At 34.0% G+C, this 22,125-nt stretch overlaps 1 protein-coding gene across 2 annotated transcripts; it reads right to left on the bottom strand.

The window, feature by feature from the left end:
* Positions 1-8,990: 8,990 nt before the first annotated feature.
* On the bottom strand, positions 8,991-16,562 carry LOC128245364 (macrophage mannose receptor 1-like). 2 transcript variants are annotated; one of them, XM_052963496.1, is made up of 11 exons: positions 16,323-16,562; positions 15,673-15,786; positions 15,364-15,471; positions 14,882-14,954; positions 13,943-14,416; positions 13,032-13,307; positions 11,969-12,121; positions 10,680-10,742; positions 10,252-10,533; positions 9,300-9,479; positions 8,991-9,070 (listed from the first exon to the last, which is right to left on the bottom strand). In XM_052963496.1, exons 2-11 carry the CDS (start codon positions 15,784-15,786, stop codon positions 9,033-9,035), a joined length of 1,761 nt encoding a protein of 586 aa, XP_052819456.1. In that variant the 5' UTR covers positions 16,323-16,562; the 3' UTR covers positions 8,991-9,032. The 2 variants fall into 2 exon arrangements, with proteins under 2 accessions (XP_052819456.1, XP_052819457.1); XM_052963497.1 differs by lacking the exon at positions 15,673-15,786.
* Between the last annotated feature and the right edge of the window lie 5,563 nt (positions 16,563-22,125).

Genomic DNA, 22,125 nt, shown 5'->3' with positions numbered 1-22,125 from the left:
CTACAAATGTTTAATTTGAATTTAAAATTATGACATTGAATATGTTGAGTCAATTGTGTAAAACATTAGTCATAAAGATTGTTGAATAAACATAAATGCACTTTCAATACAAGTATTTAGTACGGAAACACACGTTCGATTTACTGGGTATCTTACGGTTATCCATTTTGATTTGACTATCGATCTTATATTCTAACTATCCAACACCACCTGTGTGTTATTACTGATCTTAAACAAAACACCTACTCAAAAAAGAGCATGATCGTTTCTTTATGGGAACAAAAAGGAATATATTGACGAAAATATTTAAGATTACCTGCAGTTGATATAAAATAGCAGTCCATTGGTTTACCGTTACATTCACCAATGGTTTGCATTCCAGATCGATTCCAATGTCACAAAGCCTTCCTAACACCTTTCCCTCTGTCGACGGCTAGAGGCATTTACAAGAAATCACATTTAAATCGGGCTTACTATTGTCGTTATATCACATAAAGCAAAATCAAGTAATTCCAATTTTCACTAAGGATAAGTAATATATATGTTTAGCAATCTCAATAGAGCAATCTCAATAAATATCAGGTAAACGAAGTAGGTTCTAGGTTCGTAAAATAGTTTATAAACACAAGTGCTGATAATACTCTATAATAATTATGACTAGCGTGCCATTTGACTAACAACCAGTGTCTATCAGATCATATACAATTGTCACTAGTAAACAAGTGTTTTATTATATGACAATTCATTTTAACAAAGCCAACTCTTACAGACTCGTGTTATATCATATTAAATTAAATATATTGTATGCTAGTATAATCTTATATCATTACGTCACTCCGTAGTTTAGGTCCCATCAATTTAACAAATGATGTAATTTTATTAACAACAAAAAATAGTCAAACAAATAAATGGAACACTAAGAATAAAAACGGAAAACTACACATTGAATTTATTAACAGAATAGTATTCTATATTAGATAACGATTAATAAACTCCCCACCGAATTTTATCGTATATGCTTTGTCGAGGGCTGTCTGGACCAATGAGAGACTGTCTATGCATTGGCATAAAATAAAACTCGGTATCCTACCATCGAATATCTTAGACATATGCGCGTTTTATCATGTCGTTTTGTCAGTAATAAAAAAGTTACTTACCCCAGAGTATACATCCAACGGTATCTGGCAACACATGCAAGGAAAATCGGCTGACACGCGAGTCACGAGTAGAAAAATAAGTATTACTTTCATCGTGCTACTTACATATCTTATAGTTCAAACATAACCTAGTTGTGTCATTCTTAAAATCAAATATTATGTTAATGTGTGCTATTTGTTATCTTTCAAGAGCTATATATAAAAGTAATCAGGTTTGGGTCTTATGTAGTCATCGTGTCGGTAATATTCAATTATTTACACATCAGCTGCGAACTATGCCGTCAATGGACCAGTAATTAATTATCGACATAAGTAAAACACTGATTTATTAGATTAATATTGGCATTTGATTTGGAAAAAAACTCTTTGAAATGATTGCTGCAGGATATTCAGACAATTTTACATCATGATATGTAACCTCATTAAGAGAATAGCTTAAGGTTAAAATTATGTACATAACAATATTTCAGTACGAAATGTATATGTAATGACATAAGAAGTATAAAGACACTTGATGATATATAGTTTGCACGAATCAAAGTTACGGGAATCCTTAATCTCAGCATGGAAAAGTCTCCCATATGAAGCAAAAAAACATTGACACTTTTCTACTTTTAAAGCTTACTTTAAATCGGATATTTCAAAACCAAAATGCCGCTTACAGGTCATTCACACTCGCTTACGGAACGAATGCACATCTGTTCGTGTTGAATTCAGGAGACAACGTATCATTATCTTCTTATCTGTCCTCTTTATATTAACCAAATGAGACTTATGTTCAAGTTTGTGGAAGCTTTGACTTACGTTACGCTTCGCAATTTACTTTACTGTGATACTGCTCAGACAGATAAGACAGACAAGACATGGTTCGATGCAGTTCACTTCTTTTTGTTTGATAGCCAGTGACAGTCCCATTCAACTACTTATAACTATTCCCATCCAGAATTATAACTTCTGATTTGATCTGTCTATATGTTTCCTTTGCCTCGCGTTGTGGTCTGCAGCTGTTGTAGGTGTTACTGTTTAGACGGTGTTGCTGATATTTTGGTAGGTAGTGTGATCGACACATCATTAGTGATGAACATGTCTAATGTATCCATGTCGTTCTTTGGTATGCCCGTTTCATGAACAAGTTGACTCCACATTCCGCTTGTACTCGTTTGAACTTTGAACATAAAACGTCCTTTCCCTATTTGGATTTATCGCTTGTGTCCATTTGTATCAAAAATCTTGAACCATAACATTCTCCACTTGTTCTAATCTCGTGTTTTTATCTGAAGTAAAGTTTAAAACTGTTTGTTTTCTAATGTTCTAAGCCATTTTCGAGGATATCACTTTTAAAACTTTCTAAATATCAAGCTTGGCCGCTCGAACTCGGTTTCTACGTCGCTGACGTTTCATTGTTTTTACAGAAATGACCGAAATATTAATTTTTATTTAGGGACCTTTGTCGCTGACAATCAGACTCATTAAGCCTTAACGACACAGTAAAATCATAATATATTGCATACTTAACATCCGTTTCAAAACGACAGTTATGAAGCCAAAACGCTTGAAATCGTTTTAAGAACAATAGCAATATGATTTAAAACCATCTTCTTCCAAAGCTACAACGGTTCAAGAATTGTCTTGGCAACACCGAAAACAAATGCTTTTGAAATCAGTATACATATAGGATTGTGCACTTTTCAAAACTTAGCTACCCAATGGCATTTCTATCTTCTCAACCAAAAGTATCCTTGATGACTTTAACAAGTTCATTTTTATATTCATTTGCCCAACAAGATAAAAAATACTAATGAACGATTAAAAAGATGGTGGCCTTAGAGTTCCCTATATGTATATGACTTGTGAAATAAATCGATCAAAGTGTTATGAGTTAAAAGATTACTGGATAAAACAAAAATGCATCAAAACAAAACCTTCTATAATGGTGCTTTACATACAATTGGAGGCAGGTTAGTTCTCGAAAGTAATCATGCCGAAAATAAGCAATATACATCATTGAAAATAAATATAGAATTTTAATAGAAGTATTCTTATCACGGTTGAAATAAACAAATATATCGAGAAAAAAAGTTCATGTAAAACAATATTATGGAATAACTGTGACGTAAAAGTAAATGACGAAGAGTCTGCAATATGATATGAAAATGGTATTGCAGTTTTGCAACATATATTTGATTACAGATCAAAAGACTTATATTCCTTTGACGAGGTAAGTCATATCTTTACCATAAGCAATTCTCTTTTTTCTAATAGTACCAGCTGACAGCTAGTATGCCGAGTAAGATCAAACATGAATTGAAAGAGGAATCAGCTGTAAATCATGGCAAAGTCTTACTTGTCCAGAAAGGTGATAAAAGTAAGCAAAATCCGAATAACATCCTGTATATAATGCACATAAGAACCTTAAAGCAATCCATGCAAAAGAAGATGAATGGAACGACTATGCAAAATATCAGTTTTGCATTGCCATAACTATGTACCATAGATACTGCAATAAGAACCACCGAGAAAATAATACATCTATAGATGTATACCAGCAAACAGATACCAGCAACAAAACAAGCTCCTAAACTCCATAATATTCCAATTTTGTTCTAAATATATAAAGACAATGGAAACTCTTTTTGGAAATAAAGACTAATAAAACTTTGTGGAATAATCTTAATAACCTATTTTTGTCAATTGATATATTTATGAAGCTTAGAAATATTACTCCAACTCTTACAGCTACAAAGGTTTACGATACAAAAACACGAACATGAAGCGGCTAGTAAATTTCCATCTTCAATGTTTAAGAAATTCTTCATTTTGTAAGATAACTTTTACAGGATTTTTCAATTCATTAATTCTTCATTATATACTAGTTAAAACTGTGCCACTATTTAGCATTAATCCGAATTCCAAGGAGCCTAGGGCAATCGTAAATGAAGTGAAAACAATTATCGTCGTTAATTGGTGTGTATGGTTAGCAGACACAAGTTAACGAAATATCGTCGGATACTCCCGATACTCACTACACTATGCTACGTAGAGTACCGTGAGCAATTTGGCTAGGAAAATCTCGTAATCATGATTAATTATGTTAATTGGTTCTGCAAAGTTCCACATGCGTTATGGTTTAAAAATATTCTGACGATTGCCGGGGTTGAACCGTGTCCACCTTCTCAGTACAATAATAATTGGCAGTTATCAAGACCACACAGCCACGGAGGCTACTGACACTGTATAGTTATTGAACAATATTTGAGTGTAATATGCGAATTCATTTGAAGAAGTGTTTTTTCTCCTACCTCATCCATATTCATTAAAACGAGATTTTGTCAGTCAATTGTTTCACGGTACGTATGAAGTGAAACGGAAGAAAGTGGTTGTCGACGATGATTAAAGCCATGTACATCGTTTACATATGGTAGAGATGGTGAAAAAGATAGGCCCTGGTATTGGTATCATTTATATGAAGTATTTATGTTGAGTGTAACTGCGTAACTTTTCACATTGCTGCACCTTCGCATTTTCACCTTTTCGCTGAGAAAATTCGAAAACTTAAAATGATACGAATCAGCTGTCTACATAACGCTGAGACGGCAAGCGACAAGTCATATAGGTCAACAGTTTACAGTTTTACAGTTTTATTTTACTCTCATCACATATTACAAGTATGTGTTTTGAGGGGACATGTATAATACAATACAATGTATGTATCTAAACATGTGTTGTATAACAAAACAGTTTCTATAAGTAACCAGGCTGTATGGTTAGAAGTTAAACTAACAAAACAGGTGTACTAAGTACAAATAAATATAGACTACATGTATAGACAACAAAACAGCATAAGTACAGTATTAATCATTATGACTAGTAAGCTATTAAATATTAAATATTATTGCCAGGTGGGTTTTTGAAAGTTTTACAAACAATTTTTAGGTATTTGCTAAGGTTATCTATCTTATGAGGATCATTTTCACACATAATATTCTTGAATGTAAGTATATTCACATTTTGCATATTTATAGTAGGCAAGTACATTTTTCTAGCATTCATAAAATAAGGACAACGAAGAAGATAATGGAATTCATCGCCAATTTCATTACAAGTGCATAAATTACATTTTCTATCATTTCTATCAATGCCAAGCCATCTACCCTTTTCAATTGGCAGGTGGTTGTTACATAGTCTGAAATCTACAAGAGGTTGCATGAGGTTATCATGTACATTAATATAACAATTTTCAAGCCTAAATTCAGACTTATATATTCTATAATTAATACATTTGGATGAACTAACAATATCACTGTTCCAGTTCTGTCTGTACTGGTCTTTTAATGAAGTTTCAACTAAGTTTAACAAAGCATATTTAGATCCTGGAAAGTATTGACTTTGCCATATATATCTCAGACCACAAGCATCAATTATCGATTAAACATTGCTAAACCATCCATACTGATGGCCATTAACAGAGAAATCTTTGTACAAGTGTTTATACAAAACAGATGACAAATTGTAATTGTAATGAGTTAGTTTATACCAAAAACCTATTATGCGTTTTTTTAACATAATGCTTAATGGGTATCGACCAAGATCACCATATAACATAATATGTGGTGTACTTTTTTAACATTCAAAATATGCTTCAAGAAGTCTGTATGGACTTTTTCTATAAGGTTAAGATCACCGTAGCCCCACACTTCACATGAATAAAGTAATATTGGTACAACAGTATTGTCAAATAGTTTAAGTTGACAGTCTATAGGCAAACATAAATTTCTTATCTTAACATACAAACAGTATAAGGCTTTTCTAGCTTGTTCTACAACATGCTTTTTACAATTAACTAAATGTCTATTTTTAGAGAATGTAACACCCAGGTATTTAAATGTATCTACGACCTCAAACTGCTTATTATTTACAATAATATTTCTATTTCGTCTTGGTTTATCTCCAAACACCATTACTTTTGTTTTTTGAACATTAATATCTAGTTTCCATATATTACAATAGTCATCAAAATTCTTTAATGTACATATCAACTCTTGCTCAGATTTTGCAAATATTACAGTATCATCAGCATACAATAGAACTATTAATTTCAGGTATATATCTAAGTCAACATCAGTAATGTCAATACATGGTGTGCTTTTGTTCAACATATAGTTTTCTAGGTCATTTAAAAACAAGGAAAATAGTATCGGTGATAGATTTTCACCCTGTCTAACACCGTTACAGCATTGGAAATATTTTGTGGTAGTATTATTTAATAACAAGCATGATTTTATGTTGCTATACATATTTTTTATTACATTAAACATTTTCCCATTAATATTATACTTTAACAACTTTGCCCAGAGGCCAGCTCTCCATACAGAGTCGAAAGCTTTTCTAAAATCGACAAAGGCACAGAACAATTTTGATTTCTTATGTTTACAATATTCGGATAACAAGTGCAATATAAATATATTATCAATAGTGCTATGATTTTTTCGAAATCCAGCTTGGTTTTTTAACAGTAATTCATTTTCTTCCAGGAAATTTGTCAGTCTATTATTCAGTATAGCAGTAAACACTTTGCCAAGACAACTCAAAATTGTAATCGGTCTATAATTTTCCGGAGACTGCATGTCCCCTTTATTTTTATAGATTGGTAATATAACACCAACAAGCCAGGATTCTGGTAAGATACCAGCTTGTAAAACAACATTGAACAAATTAACATAGATATCAAGAAAAATGTCACATGATGATTTAATATATTCATTAGCTATCTGGTCTAAACCACAAGCTTTATCATTTTTAAGGTTCTTGACAGCTTTTGCAACTTCAACTCCAGTAATGTCATTGTCAAGACTATGTAAAACAGTAACATCTGGGAAATCTGCAATAGGGTCTTCCATAACATCATCGTTTGCAGAGTTCAAATTTTCAAAAAAGTTAAGAAATATTTCTTCATTAACACATGAGCTTTTAGACTTATCATTCAAACTATTCACATATTTCCAATAATCTTTAGGTGATTTACTATACATATTTCTAATGTCTTTTTTGAATTTACGTTTATAATTAACAACAGCAGTTCTAATAGTTTTCTTATATAATTTACTTGAATTCAATAGACTTTGCTTATTAGCATCTGTTTTACAAGACTTAAACATCCTTTTACATCTATGGAATTCTCTACGAGCATTACAGCAATTATTATCAAACCATTTCTTCTTTGTGTACTTCTTGGGTTTCTTTTTAGAGGTCATCTTTTTAACACCAAAAGTAGTTTTGGCAGATACAGTAAGAACAGAACCAATTTTTGAAACAATATTGTTTATCTTTTCTTTGTCAAATGTAGTGTCAGTTGAGTTCAATATATTTCTAATTTCATCTAATTCCTGGATATCTAAATTAGCTATAAAATCATTACATTTTTCATTTTGCCAACGTCTTACTCTCTCAGTATCATTTTCCTCAATTACTACTTCAACATTAGCTGATTTACATTGAAAAACAACAGCACAGTGAACGTCTGAAAGCAACGGACAGAATTCAGAAATTTCAAATGACACAAACAGTTTTAAACAGTGCTTTGAGACAACTACGTAATCTACTACAGATGCATTTTTGCAGGTATATCTACCGACATCTTTGTCAGAAAAAGCTCTTCCATTTAATATTAGAAAATCATTATTTTTGCAAAATTCCACTAGTCTATTAACAACCAAGTCTTTCGAAGAGCGGTTTACAGACATATTGGAAGCAATTAGTAACTGTGAAATATTATCATCAAATACTTCATTAGGATTAATGTCAACTTGCTCAAAAATGAAATTATCAACAGTAGTAATATCAGATTGTAACCCTGTTCGTGCATTGAAATCTCCAAGTAATACAACATTATTATATGTGGTACTGTAAGTTTCAATTTCTTGATAAAAATCTTCATATATTTCTCTAGAGAAATATTTTGAATTATCTGGAGGTACATAGACTATGCCAAAGTAAACATCTTCATCAGTATTAAGTGCAGAGCATTCTATCTTAAACCACTATATGTATTCACAATTATTATCAATAGACTTGAATTTCGGCAGAATACTATCTTTAATAAAAACACCGATTCCTCCAGATTTCTTATGTACTTTCTGAGTTCTATTTTTGGCAAAAAATGTAAAGTTATCTACCTTGATTTTATCAAAAATATCTAGTTTCGTTTTAGTGCAGGCAAAAATATCAAAATTTGACAAATATGAACACAATTCAGGAATTTCTAGTTTAGGCTTGAGCCCACAGACATTTAAACATGAAAATGATAGTCTTTGTTGATTCGAGGGGTCGTCGGATTTGTTTATTTCACGCGACAAAACAATACGCAACATGACAACCCGTGAAATAGATTACGATCTTAAACTGAAATCAGCCATTTGTTCAGTAATTGCCCCCTTTTTGTAATACCCCTTTGCGAGCGGCCCCTCACGTTTCCATCGCCGGTGACATAAACTGTTGTTCAAACGGCGGCTTGTGTTGAAATAGTTCTCAAATATTATTTTAACAGTTGGATTTTTACCGTCCATCCACCAAACAGTGGTTCAGTGCATTTTTTTATAAACGTAATTATGTTCCAAATAATAACAATTTATGCACGATTTATTTCTAAATTGAACAGATCATGACTACATTGACCAGATTACACTGGCCGTCCTTTACTTCAAGGTTTAACGTGTACGCACAGCCTTAAACATTATGTAAAACATTGGATTAAACAAATTTTGTTGTTTCATGATACATTCGTAATTTATTATTAAGAAATCCGACATGAAACGAAAGTCTGGTGTATTTATTGATGTATTGTGCACAGCTACATACAAATTACACAATGTCTGGACATCAGCGTCCAACTAGCACCCCTCCACTGGCTGCGATGGCTACAACAAACACAAACATAAGAATTACTGCGTTTAACAGGGCATAAAATGCACAAAAGAATTTGACAAAAGAGAAAAGGATAATGATATTACTTGTCCAACGCAATGTTAAGTCTACTTTTAGAACGCTATTTTTTCTCTTATTATTATGTTTAATAAATTAAATCATGTATATATTTACGGTCAAATCACCATTGTTGTTCAAAAAGGTGTATATAAAATCACGTACTGTATTCACAAAAGGAGAGATGCGTCTCTCCAGTGTCACCAAAGAAGCTCTGTGATCCACAGGGGATATCGTCCCATAAGCCCCCTTTGTACGGTACAAATGCCACACAATCCTCGACGTTGTGACTCACAAAGTTGTCTGAGTGACCAGGTATCCAGTTTGTGTACGTCACCGGGTCGCCTTCAGTATAACCAAGTTAGTAACATAAGAAAAAGGGCTACTTAAGTTTGTGATGATTGGACAAAGGATTCTAAGATTATTTATCGAACAAAATCGATTTTAGGTAATTTCTACTATGAAAGGGCGATTGCGCGCGAACGACTGAAACGATATGGCTGGTCATCGATCTTGTCCAATATATTATGCCAATACACATTTTGAGGACGTTTGGTGATGATTGGACAAAAGGCTTCTAAAGTATTTGAGCGGACAACATATTGGACGTCGCCCAAAAAATACCTCCCGCAGTTCACAGGTAAAACTATAATACGTCCCATCCTGTTTTCTAATGTTATATTTTTAATATTTTTAAATATATGATTTCTATTTTTTAGACTGTACGATTTTCTAACAGTCTTAAAACAAACGAATTTTATGGTGGTTTTCGAATTTTACATAAAATTATATCAGTAAAAATCTAAACATTAGTAGAACTTTACAACGATATTCCTTTTAATAATGTTATTATTATGACTTAAAGATTTTTCAATACACATTAATGGCTTTAAATTAAATTATTCACCAATTAATGCCACATAAACGCATCAACAAAATATCCCAGATCGTTGGTACATTTGTCCCCCTGGATCGAATTTACCAAAGGGCAAAGGAAGACATAAATAGTGAATTTGAAAACCAATGTCATTCATTAGTTTACCTCTTTCAAATATGATGGATGGCCTTATATTTAGTTAGATAAACGCCCTTTGTTACAAAGACGTTAACCAATTACCTGCAGTCCATTCAAATCGTCCCTCAGTTTGTCTGTCATGTAAGCCAATCCAGAAGGCTTTTGTTGGATTATATGCCATCATAAATGATTGTATGTAATTCTGCTCCTGTGCGTTATTAATGTGTGCTAAATGTCCGCCTGCCTGCTGACATAGGGCTTCTCCATGGTCCCATGTGACTTTATTGTGCAGCAGTTCGTAGCAGCTCCTTTCATGCTGTACTAATAGTGTCCCATAGCGGTGTGCTAGGGATACGGCTTTCGGTGGACACATGTTTATATCTCCTAAAAGTAAAATTGCAAACCAAGGATTAGGTATGAAAAACTGTGTAGATAATTATATCTTGTAAAACACGTACAAGCATAAATTAAATAATTCCTCAGCACACATGAATCCATTCATCTTAGATATGTGTGTAATGACAAATAACCTTTTATGGAAGACGTTGTCGGTGCCGGTGATGCATGGGAGTCCACTGGTGTCAAAACAGCCGCTGAAACATGATGTATTGAATTAATATGATAAAAGGCTTTAGAATTGTATCAAAAATAGTGTCATAACACAAACTGTTACGTGTTCAACAGATATCTTTTAATTGAAAAAAGTGTTGCTTAATGTATTAATAATTCTAAAGTACACAGATATTTCGTTGCATCTATACATGGGCGGCATTGAGGTTTGGATTTTGGTGCATATCCGCGTATAACGTAGTGCTCATGTACCTTTGTCGTACTACGCAATTAGGTGTACACTTGTGTCATCAAATATAACCTGCTTCTCGTTAACTGGTGTCAAACTACGCAATCTAGTACTCGTTATGTTTGTGTCATTCTACGTCTTGTTCTCTAAAACGTAAGTCATACTACGCAATCTTGTACTCTCAAATGTGAGTCATATTACGTAATCTTGTACTCTTAAACTATCTACGCAATCTTGTACTCTAAATCGTGAGTCATACTACGCAATCTTCTACTCTAAAAGGTGAGTCATATTACGCAAATTTGTACTCTAGAGCGTGTGTCATACTACGCAATCTTGTACTCTAAAACATGAGTTATACTACGCAATCTTGTACCCTAAAACGTGAGTCAAACTACGCAATCTTCTGCTCTAAAAAGTGAGTCAAACTACGCAAATGTGTCATACTACGCAATCTTGTACTCTTAAACGTGAGTTATACTACGCAATCTTGTACTCCAAAACGTGAATCATACTACGCAATCGTGTACTCTAAAGCGTGTGTCATACAACGCAATCTTGTACTCTAAAACGTGAGTAATTCAACGCAATCTTGTACTCTAAAACGTGAGTCAAACTACGCAATCGTGTACTCTAAAGCGTGTGTCATACTACGCAATCTTGCACTCTTAAACGTGAGTCAAACTACGCAATCTTGTACTCTTAAACGTGAGTCAAACTAAGCAATCGTGTACTCGTCAACTTGTTTCATGCTACTTGTATTTGAAACTTATAGCTTTGTTTTTTAAGTCAGTCAACCGTTTATTTTTTAATTTATTTAAATAATATTTAAAGCGGACATATAAATTAAATTGTACGGCAATCGTTATTGAATGATGATCGCAACTAACCAATACTTTTTAATCAACTGTTGTTGAATTTTCGAAAGTCATTCGACTGCGTTTGATTGCTGGTAGATAATGTTATACATGAGAATAGTTTAAACAAATTCCCTATGTGTAATACAGGAAAACATAATACCAAACTCGCATACGTATCCATATGTGTTCCCGCATTCTTCATCTTCCCACCTTCCTGCATATTGTCCTAAACTTAAACTGACACAGTCTTCTAGTCCGTGGAAGAAAAGGCTCTTTCGCCCGGGCATCCAATTGGTATAATTAACAGGATCTCCTGTAAATATGCTTACTCAATTGTTATGTTCATTTGCGATAAATCAATCACATTGGTGTCGATTTTAATACCAGTTCAATTGCATTTAAAAAGAATTTTAAAGTAGATAAATATTAAGCGAAAATCATAAAATGTAACACTGCTAATCGGATATGACGCTTCAATGCTGATCCGTCCTTTGATTAAAAAATAATGAAATATGGTTTACATTAGTTAAAAGCACCCGCATGTGGTTCAAGATGGATTTTCGAAATACAATTGATACATTACAATCATTTGTTTGTGGTATGGATATGCGTCTTATAATTATATCATTGGACAGTACATTACAAGAGTCATATGTGTCACAATAGATTACCTTGACCAGGACAATTGGACTCATGTTATGATTTGACGAGGACCATAAATTGTCTGCACAAAGGAATACAAAAAAGAAGCTACAAAGGGTTTGAGCTAGCTTGATCGTAAGAAATGTCATACACATGCACGTTGTTACAACTTTCATGGTTGGTGTCCGCCATGATATATGGGAAAATGTAAATTGTTTTCACTCCATTACTATGAAGATAGTTGTAGTATTCAAACATGGATATGGATATGAATAATGAGGTACTACAACCGACAATGTCAAATCGGTGTCATTTTGATACTTTAAGGTACATAAATGGCTCTCGAGATATTGCACTCATGAGCAATGCAACCAAGTTTGAATACAAATGGATAAAATATAATTAGGTTAGATACCCGGCAAAAGATGTGACGCAGTGAACAACGACTCTGTCAACGATGATGCGGCCGACGTCGCCTGCCGACATTAACCCATATTTTGCTATGCATCTCAGTCAACAAAGAAAACAATAATGAAATTAAATATAACACAGTGGAATTTAGCGTTAGTGTAGAAAATGACCTGATGTCCATTCGAAATGCTCTTCACGGTTTTTGTCGTGTAGACCAATCCAAACATCGTCTCCATGGTATTGCCTGACAACGTTGTAAACAGCACTTTGGTGATAACTGTCGGATATGTGCGCAAGGTGGCCGCCTCTCTGTTGACAGTCGGATTCCGCATATGACCAGGTGTGATGTACAGGAACAATCTCGTAGCATGTTCTGCCAACCGTGAATAGGGTCCCGTGTTCATGCGCCGCGTAGTTAAAATGGGTTGCCGAACAGCTGTACGAATCTGAAAATAATCAAATACATTAACTATTGGTTATGCTTGTCTCTCGTTGCTTTTTTGAGTTATTAAAATATGAAATAAGGAAAACCAATAAACTTCAACTTTTTCATGATTTGACAAAAAGCAAGGGAAATAACAACCTTAAATGAAACATATTTTTGGGTTGTCCTTCTTGTCCTTAACCATCCAATATGGTGCCTTACGTATTGTTTATAACGCTGTCCATTTATTTATAAGAATTCGAATTAAATTCTTTTGCCAGTTTTCTGATATGAAATAGAACCTATATTTTTCTGCTTTGGTTTTTCAATCACAATAGCACGGTCTGCAACTGGGTAAAACAATAATTTATCCATTTCAGTTTAGATATCCTTTATAATTGATTATGCTTAGAGGTGGTTTCTAGTGATTTAATGATGCAGTGTTAATTAATTCATTGACATAAAATATATATTTGATCTTGCTTCTCTCTATACAGTAGTCTATATAAATCCACCAGGTTACACATTTTACTGTTATCATAATAAAGATATCAATGATCTTGACTAAAATGCAACAGATTAAAAGATATTAAGTGGATATGCACTGAACAAATGATTATTCTTTAGCAATATCCAACGAAGAACCGATTATCTTACAGGCGACTGTCGACATTGTCTGCGTTTTGGTGGTTGTTATAGTTTGTAATGCTGTTGTTGATTGTGTCGTTGTTGATGTGCTTGGAGTTGAAAGTGTTTGTAGTATGGTGGTCGGCCTTGACGCTGTAGTAGCAGTTGTTGCAGTTGTTGGAGTGCTTTTTGTCGTTGTTTGAATTGATGTGGTTGTAGGTGTTGTTGTTGTTGTTGTTTTCGAAGGTGTTGTTGTTGTTGTTGTTGTCGTTGTAGGTGTTGTTGTTGTTGTTGTTGTTGTCGTCGTCGTCGTTGCAGGTGTTGTTGTAGGTGTTGGTGCTGGTGTTGTTGTTATTGTTGTTTTTGCTGCTGTTGTTATGGTCGTTGTTGATGAAGGTTGCTGTGTTGTTGTTGTCGTTGTTGTTGTAGCATTTGTCGGTGAAGGCAATGTAGTTGTCAGCTGTGAAGTCGTGGTAGAGGTGACCTCCACTGTGGTTGTTGGAACTAACGTAATAGAAAGCAGACATATGAATAATGCGAGAAGGTATAATTGAGAAAAAAATAAGAATGAACCAATGGATAGGCAGAGTAGAAACAAAAACAGATCTATCATTCGCATAAGTGTTAATATAATAGTTTATAACATGCCATTCGTTTCATTTGATTTAGCTTAAATCTCAAAGAAAATTGAACTTTACGACAGAATACTAAGCAAAATGGAAATAAAATTATCGTATGAATTATCAATCATTTAAAATATCATTATCAAAGCCATAGAAAAAAGTTATTTGAATGCATATTCATATTTGAAACTACTTCGTGCACATAAAAAACAATTGATCCTTTTTTATCAAAAATATAATAAAAATAACAGGGAGAGGCCTAGTAGCCAGAAGTTCATATTTACCTGTTAAATGACAAACCGATACACACAAAATTATTTCCATTTAAAAGTAATAGACTGGTTACCTTGGTCGGAGTCAGGTGGATTTCCAGGACACGTCTGTACCTGGATATTGCTGTCTTTTTGGATATAGCCGTACTGGAGACAAACGGTGGTGTTAGTAAATTGATTGTACATTCGAAGGTTATTTATTAAGTTTAAGACATACGCATTTAATTGCACTTTTTTTTTCGAGAAACTCATACTTTAATTTCATTTTTATTAATTCCTTCCACATAGAATTGTAAAAACGTTTCATTTTAAGGAATGAACTGCAATTGTTGTAATCAAACATAAGATATATCTTATAATTCGAAAAGCATATCAATGTAACAAATGGTTACATGAAAGTAATGTTATAATCGTATTCACCAAACAATACCAACAACAAGTATTTGTTTATTTTTAAACACATTCTTTAATAAGCTAAAACATTGAAATATAAAATAAAAACGTTACTATTTCAACCCATTCATTAATAAGGCGAAATATTGAAAGAGATAAGAACCTTGTGTTCAAACTGAATGACTAGCCAATCTGGTTCTGGAGACTCGTAGCCCTTGGCCTTACAATCGAACTCGTACATGTATCCGAGGGCCTGGCCGGAAGTGGATGCCTACAGAAATATACAATTCTAATTGAACGATCCTTCAAAAAAAGATTGTTTACATTTATCCTCCAGGATAAGGCTATATGAAATGGCCTGTCAGACAAATGTATATATGTATATGTATATTCTTTTAGACTGGGAGTAAACATTGTACATGAAAGAAAATTCAAGTAAAGTCTTCTCTTATGGAATCAATGACATACATACATCAGACTGGACCGCAGTTTCGACGTTGTAGTTACAAACACAGTCATAATCACTTCTTACACCACTGGCGAGCAGTACCACCAGCCCCCATAGGAATTGGGCTCTGTTGGACATCTGTTTTACATGGTTTCATAAGTGAACTAGCCATGAGCAATATTTGCAAATGGAAAATTTTAAAATACGTATATTTTCATATTATAATTTCGTTTATTTTTTATGTATTGAAATAGGTTGCACGGTACACTGTACATTTCTAACCGGATATCCGGTAAGCATTATTGTGTGCGATCTCGCTTCCCCATAAGGCGAGTCAGGTTCGATTCCCGGCCTAGGCGCATTCGATTTTGGTTTGTGGTCATTAGTAAAAAAAGTGGGTTTTATCCTGGTACTCCGGTTCCCTCCGCATAATAAAACTGTACTCTCGCACAACATCGTGCCGACGAGATTGACTTAGTAAAAGTTAATATAACTAAAAAAAAATCAAAGTCGTTGTAAAAAATTAAATTAAACAATACGTTTACCAGAGTTCATTTTACTTCGAATTATATGGTCTCTACGTTATATTATAACATAACGCGTTCAAAATAGTATTTTAATTGTAATTTGTAACGATCACCATCAAATATAAAAATAAAATAAAAATTACTTACTGTCGATTTGGTACTTTTGCACAATATACTTGAACACTCACAGAAAGATAAGTCAGTGACCTAGTGGCGGTACCGAAAATCATTTCGCGTGGACATGATCTATATAACTAGCTGATAGCCGAATGTTAAGCTCCCTTTTCGGTTTCGTGCTGTATTAGACACTTAAATGGACTAATGAGTAGCACAGTCACTGTCCTTCTGCTTGTCCTACATGAGTTATTTGGTAAGCACCGTTAACAATGTTTAGACGTATCCACTTTTAAGGACACGAAGACGTCCCAATGTTCTAATTATAAAACTAAATATAACTAAACATAACTTATTTGACATTTTAAATTAGTAATTTCACATTAATTGTTCCTGTTTTAATTTTCAATTGACGTATAAATATGGGCTGATGGTATCTCATGCTCAAAACGTATTACAAGGACCTCATAAGTATACTATGTTTAACAATTAAGTACTGCATCCGCGACCAGAGTTATCAAAAGAATTCACGAGATGCGTCCTTTCAATCGAAATTACTGTGGGAGGAAATAGTGTTTTGTGACATAAGATCAAGGGACCTGGTTAGGGGCTAGCGTTCCGTATAATGGTAGAGGGTATACGTGTATTTGCTGACGCCGGACTATCTATAGGCGTTGCGCTGTCAAATTAAAGAAAAAGAGAAAAGCACGACCGCAAGACAGCCTGAGTCCGTAGGAAATTTCTTATCTAATAATGTGCCTTAATAGTGTTTGCTGTAGTATATGTGTAATATTGTATTTAAGAGTGTCTTTTTAGTGTCTTTTTAGAAAAGAATACTGTAACGCTGTATTATGAGGTGAACCTGTCAGATTTTGCTGGCTAACGCTGGTTGGACAATGCTTTTAAATACGGTGTTTTAGCAATTTGCCTGCATAATTCCTTCACTTAGACATTAAATCTGTACTTTATTATTTCTTTTAATAGAAACTTATATATTCGTCAAGTGTCCTTGATCTACGCATAGAAATGCATGTAAAGTACCTGTCTCATTGAACATTCACATCCGTGTGCATAATACATGTTTTAAAGGTATGGTTGTATATATACATTGTAATGCAATATTTATGCGAAAAGCTACAGAAAAAGCTCAGTAGCAAAAAGTTTAAACATAAACCCGGTTTAATGGCACTGGGTAAACGCCAAAGACATATAACATAAACTCACAAACAAGAAACATGGAAGAACAGCGCAAAACTCCACAAGCAGTACAGTGCATACATACTTTATATAAACAACAGGGCCCTGAAGGCTCACCTGATCCAATTCAAGTGTGAAATAAGTGTTTTCAGGGCAAGGGCAATTGTGACAAAACGCTTCCCTATCAGCCTTAGACCACAATTTTAAAGGACCATCTTCATTTCAGCTACTTTAGATTATATAAGTTAAAGTAAGATGGTGAATTGGTTATATGGGCTTTACCGCATACCAATTCAGGTTATATGGTGCCGAACAGGACTAATGATTTGGGTTTCACATCTCATTCAAATATAATCATGAGGTATGGAATCAAAACATTTATTAGAATTAATTAAAAAATATATTACTTAGATCCTTCCTAGTGACCAAGTTGTTTTTTTAATATCACGGTTGATTTTTTTAATATCACGGATGACCCAGTTGCAAACCTTACCTTTCTGTAATAAGTACATTCTGACCAGGTTTCGTATAGATAAAGTAGAAAACATTTAACAATGTTTTCTATGATTTGACGTCGTGACCTAGTTTTTGAACTCAGGTTACCCAGTTTCAAACTTGACATAGACTTCATAAACACACACATTCTGACATAGTTTCATGGTGATTAAAGAGAGAATGTAACCTCTACAGTGTTTACAAAGTTTTTCTATGATTTGACTTAGGGACCTGGTTTTTGACCTCTGATTACCCAGTTTCAAACTCTACCTAAAGACCGTCAAGGATAACATTCTGATCAAGTTCTATGAACATATGGTCATAAATGTTGCCTCTAGAGTGTTAACATGCGTTTCCTATGATTTGACCAGGTGACCTAGTTTTTGACCGCACATGACCCAGATTTAAACTGGACATAAATATTATTAATATTAACTTTCTGACCAACTTTCATGAAAATAAATCATAAATGTGACCTCTAGAGTGTTAACAAGCTTTTCCTTCAATTTGACCTTGTGACCTAGTTTTTGACCGCACATGACCCAGATTCGAACTTGACCTAGAGATAATTTATATAAACATCTGACCAAGTTTTCTTAAGATACAGTCATAAATGTGAACTCTTTAGTGTTAACAAGCTTTTCCTTTAATTTGACCTGGTGACCTAGTTTTTAACCCCAGATGATCCAATATCAAACTCGTCCAAGATTTTATTAAGGGTCACATTCTGACCAAATTTCATTAAGATTGTTCTAAAATTGTGACCTCTAGAGTGTTAACAGTCAAATTGTCGACGACGGACGACTACGACGGACGACGGACACAGGGCGATCACAATAGCTCACCTGAGCACTTCGTGCTCAGGTGAGCTAAAAACTAGGTATGTTTATCAAGGATTGTTAGGTACCGCCTTGGAACAGTCAGTTAAATGTAAATTTACTGGGGGTTTAAACCAGTTTAAGTGCACAAACCTCACTCTTTTCCCAACAATCCTATATAAAGATAAAACGCAAAGGTTAAATCTTAAGTATGCATTAACCTGATGAAACTTAACAATAAAAAAAACAAAAACTTATAGGTAAACCAACTCTTACTGCAAACGGAGGAATACAATTATCCCTTATCTTCACACAACGCATTGAATCCTCATTGGATTGATAGTCAGTGTCACAGTAAATCATACCATACACCTGCAGGTTATAGTCATTCTCCGCATTATCTTAATTCATATAGCATCAGGAGCAAACCACAGCATTCGCAACAGATCACAAATGCACGTTGTTAATGTTGATGTTAGTACATGTATATGAATATTGTTTATGTTCAAATTATATTACGGTTTAGACCAACATTAACAGTGAAACTGGTTGCATTTGGTGACTGTTGAATGACCTACTCAAAGTCCCGTATGCTACTTTGGGCCATTATTTAGAGGTTAATACACGGCGTAGCCGGGCCGTTGAGTGATAATTGGCCCGAGTGACTCGTAATGGCCCGAGATGTAGTCGAGGGACATTATGAGCACGAGGGCCAATTTTCACTCAACGGCCCGGCTACGCCGTGTATTAACCTCTTTAATACATATGTAAGTTTTTCTTATTTGTAAGTCTACAGTTTGCTTTTTAAAGTTTGCCTGCTATCCAATTGTGCTTATTGTGCTCTCACTTGACAACGATGAGTTAACTCAAACAGGCAAACAGCATTTTGTTGTCACTTTTATGTTTCCATTCCAATTTCAATTGATCACTTTGAACAGTCCACAACGTCTATATGATTTTTTCTGTACGAATCACTGACATCTTTCTGTTCATGGCCTGAATAACTGAATTCAATTCAAAAAACATGAACACCTAGCAATTAGAACGACTGCTTGTACTTAGATAAACCAACACCTCGTACTAATGATGTCAACATGTATGAACAGTTGCTGTTTTTCAAGTAAATTCAATTTTGCCGCTCCCTTTGTTTTGTTTTTTGAATGTCAACGCAGAACGAAAAACGCCACCCTAACGGTCCACACTGGTTATCAAACACTAACATATCTTCCTAAACTGCGTTCGCGTTTGCCTCCCTTTAAGATTTTAACAATAAATATGTTCAAGCAGATCAATAAATTTTGATTATTTATTCAAGACAATATTTCACAGTCGCCAAAATTCATTTTAAGGCGAAAATTGAATTCACATGCGAACTTTCTACGGGCCGCAAAATGATAATCGATAATCGGCCCGGGCCGCAAAACTGATAATCGCTGAGTCATGCAAATAATCGCGAAATCCCTGTACAAATGTGTTACCATATATAGTAACATATGTATTAATGTACTCTTACATCGGATACAATGTTATCGGATAGAGATATCGACCGTTCAAATGATGCTTATACGACTTTACCCCCAGCAGAGCTATTGAAAAAGTGTCTTCTCACGTTTGTAAGCGGAACGTGTACGAACATTTCGAGTTATCCCACTAGCCGATTCATTGTATTTAGAAAGGCCATGATAATAATCTAAAGTTTGTATTTCGGAAAAATATATATATTTATCTATTTATAAATCTGTATTTATTTATTTATTAATTCATGTATTTGCTCACTAATATATGCAACACACTTTACGTCGTATAAGTCAGATACAGTTTCGTTTTCTTTTCCAAAGTGTCCTCATACAGACGTAAGAAACCGTTTCGCTAGGACGAACATAAATTTAATCATCGGCTTAGCCTCGGACAAAATTGGCTTCTTTCGTCTATAAGAGGACACCTTTGAATAAAAAATCGTACTGTATCTACTACTGAAATACAGACAGTAACCTTTGCCATGTGTTGATTTCATGCGGCACATACGTGCCCGTGTCACTTACAATGTGCTCATAGTTCATTTGATCAGTTATATTTCGTAGAGCCTTTTAAAGATCTGATTCATTGGAAAAGACGATGCAAACAACGTGTGTATTAATACGTAATCAAACCAGTCAAAATGGTAGACAATGCATGGTCAGAAAAGTCATGTTATGTCTTAACTTAACTTATATTAACAGATGTATGATACGATAAGAAAATTTCGTGTGCTTATTTTAATATAGAAAGCACAAAAGCGTTAAGTAGACATCCAATTGTCCGCTGCATGTTATTAATTTTGTGTTGCTTTATATACATGTATTTGTAAAATAGGCCTAGATTTGGTATTGTTATCTTTGGATTATAATAAAGACAATATCAGTATGTCTTTTAGGCAAAATGATTAACAAAAAAAACGGGATGGTGTCAAAACGTTTCCATACTATTAGCATAAGATGCGTTTGCACGAACTCGTAATATGTGGTAATATGTGGTTTAAAATTTGTTTCTCATATCTTGAAAATACTAACCACTTGCAAAATGCATTCCTAAGTAAGGGAGAAATTTACCTGAACTGTAAATGTATCAAGCATGATAATTCGTTATTCAGAACTCCGCTTAGCTATATGACATCGTGTACTGAAAACAATAAAATTAGACACCAGAATATGATTCATTTAGATCAGAAACCACTTAATACATTTCTTATAGATTACTAAGTCAATTGACCAATGATCGCGCGAAATTAAACTGTTTTCCAGTGTGTCAAAACAATTCCATTTTGTTAAGCATTGAGTAACGTTAGAAAAAAGGCATGTACCACTGAGTAGTGACTTCCGATTTTTACCTGACAATTGCACCATATCATACAACGTTACATTATGGTTCTTTTCGAAAAAGTCACCCTTAATGATAATATTACACGATATTAATAGTAATACTACATACAAACAGTTATTAATAATTCCTTCGCGAAACAGAAGCTGTCTTGCCATTATACAGTCGTGTTTATTTCGCTGTTTGTTTGTTTTTAATTTAAAAAGTTTGCAGATCATTCTTTCCACATAAAACGTCGTGTTTCCAAGAATATTTGGGCTAACGGCGATATCGTAGATGAAACCAAACATATACATGTGATCAATAAAAACAGGATGTCATCTTGTACCTATCCTTTTAACAACATTTAAATTTCTCGATTTCTTAAATGGAATTTCTTACGCCTGATCTTGTTTATTACCACAAACAGCGTTATTCCATCACTTACAAACGTTTATTCAACCACTTCACCTCGTTTCTACTGGACAAGG

This window comes from Mya arenaria, chromosome 9, assembly GCF_026914265.1.
Source record: "Mya arenaria isolate MELC-2E11 chromosome 9, ASM2691426v1".
NCBI lineage: Eukaryota > Metazoa > Mollusca > Bivalvia > Myida > Myidae > Mya > Mya arenaria.
This window is presented reverse-complemented; position numbering and strand designations above follow the sequence as displayed.

What these genes read in the sequence shown, in the direction of transcription:
- LOC128245364 (XM_052963496.1), bottom strand. Translation starts at nt 15,786, where the DNA reads ATGTCCAACAGAGCCCAATTCCTATGGGGGCTGGTGGTACTGCTCGCC. An exon ending in GACAACGTCTTCCATAAAAG is followed by an intron (nt 10,534 to 10,679) that starts GTTATTTGTCAT and finishes TTTTACTTTTAG; the next exon opens with GAGATATAAACATGTGTCCA. An exon ending in TCTCTCCTTTTGTGAATACA is followed by an intron (nt 9,071 to 9,299) that starts GTACGTGATTTT and finishes TGTTTGTTGTAG; the next exon opens with CCATCGCAGCCAGTGGAGGG.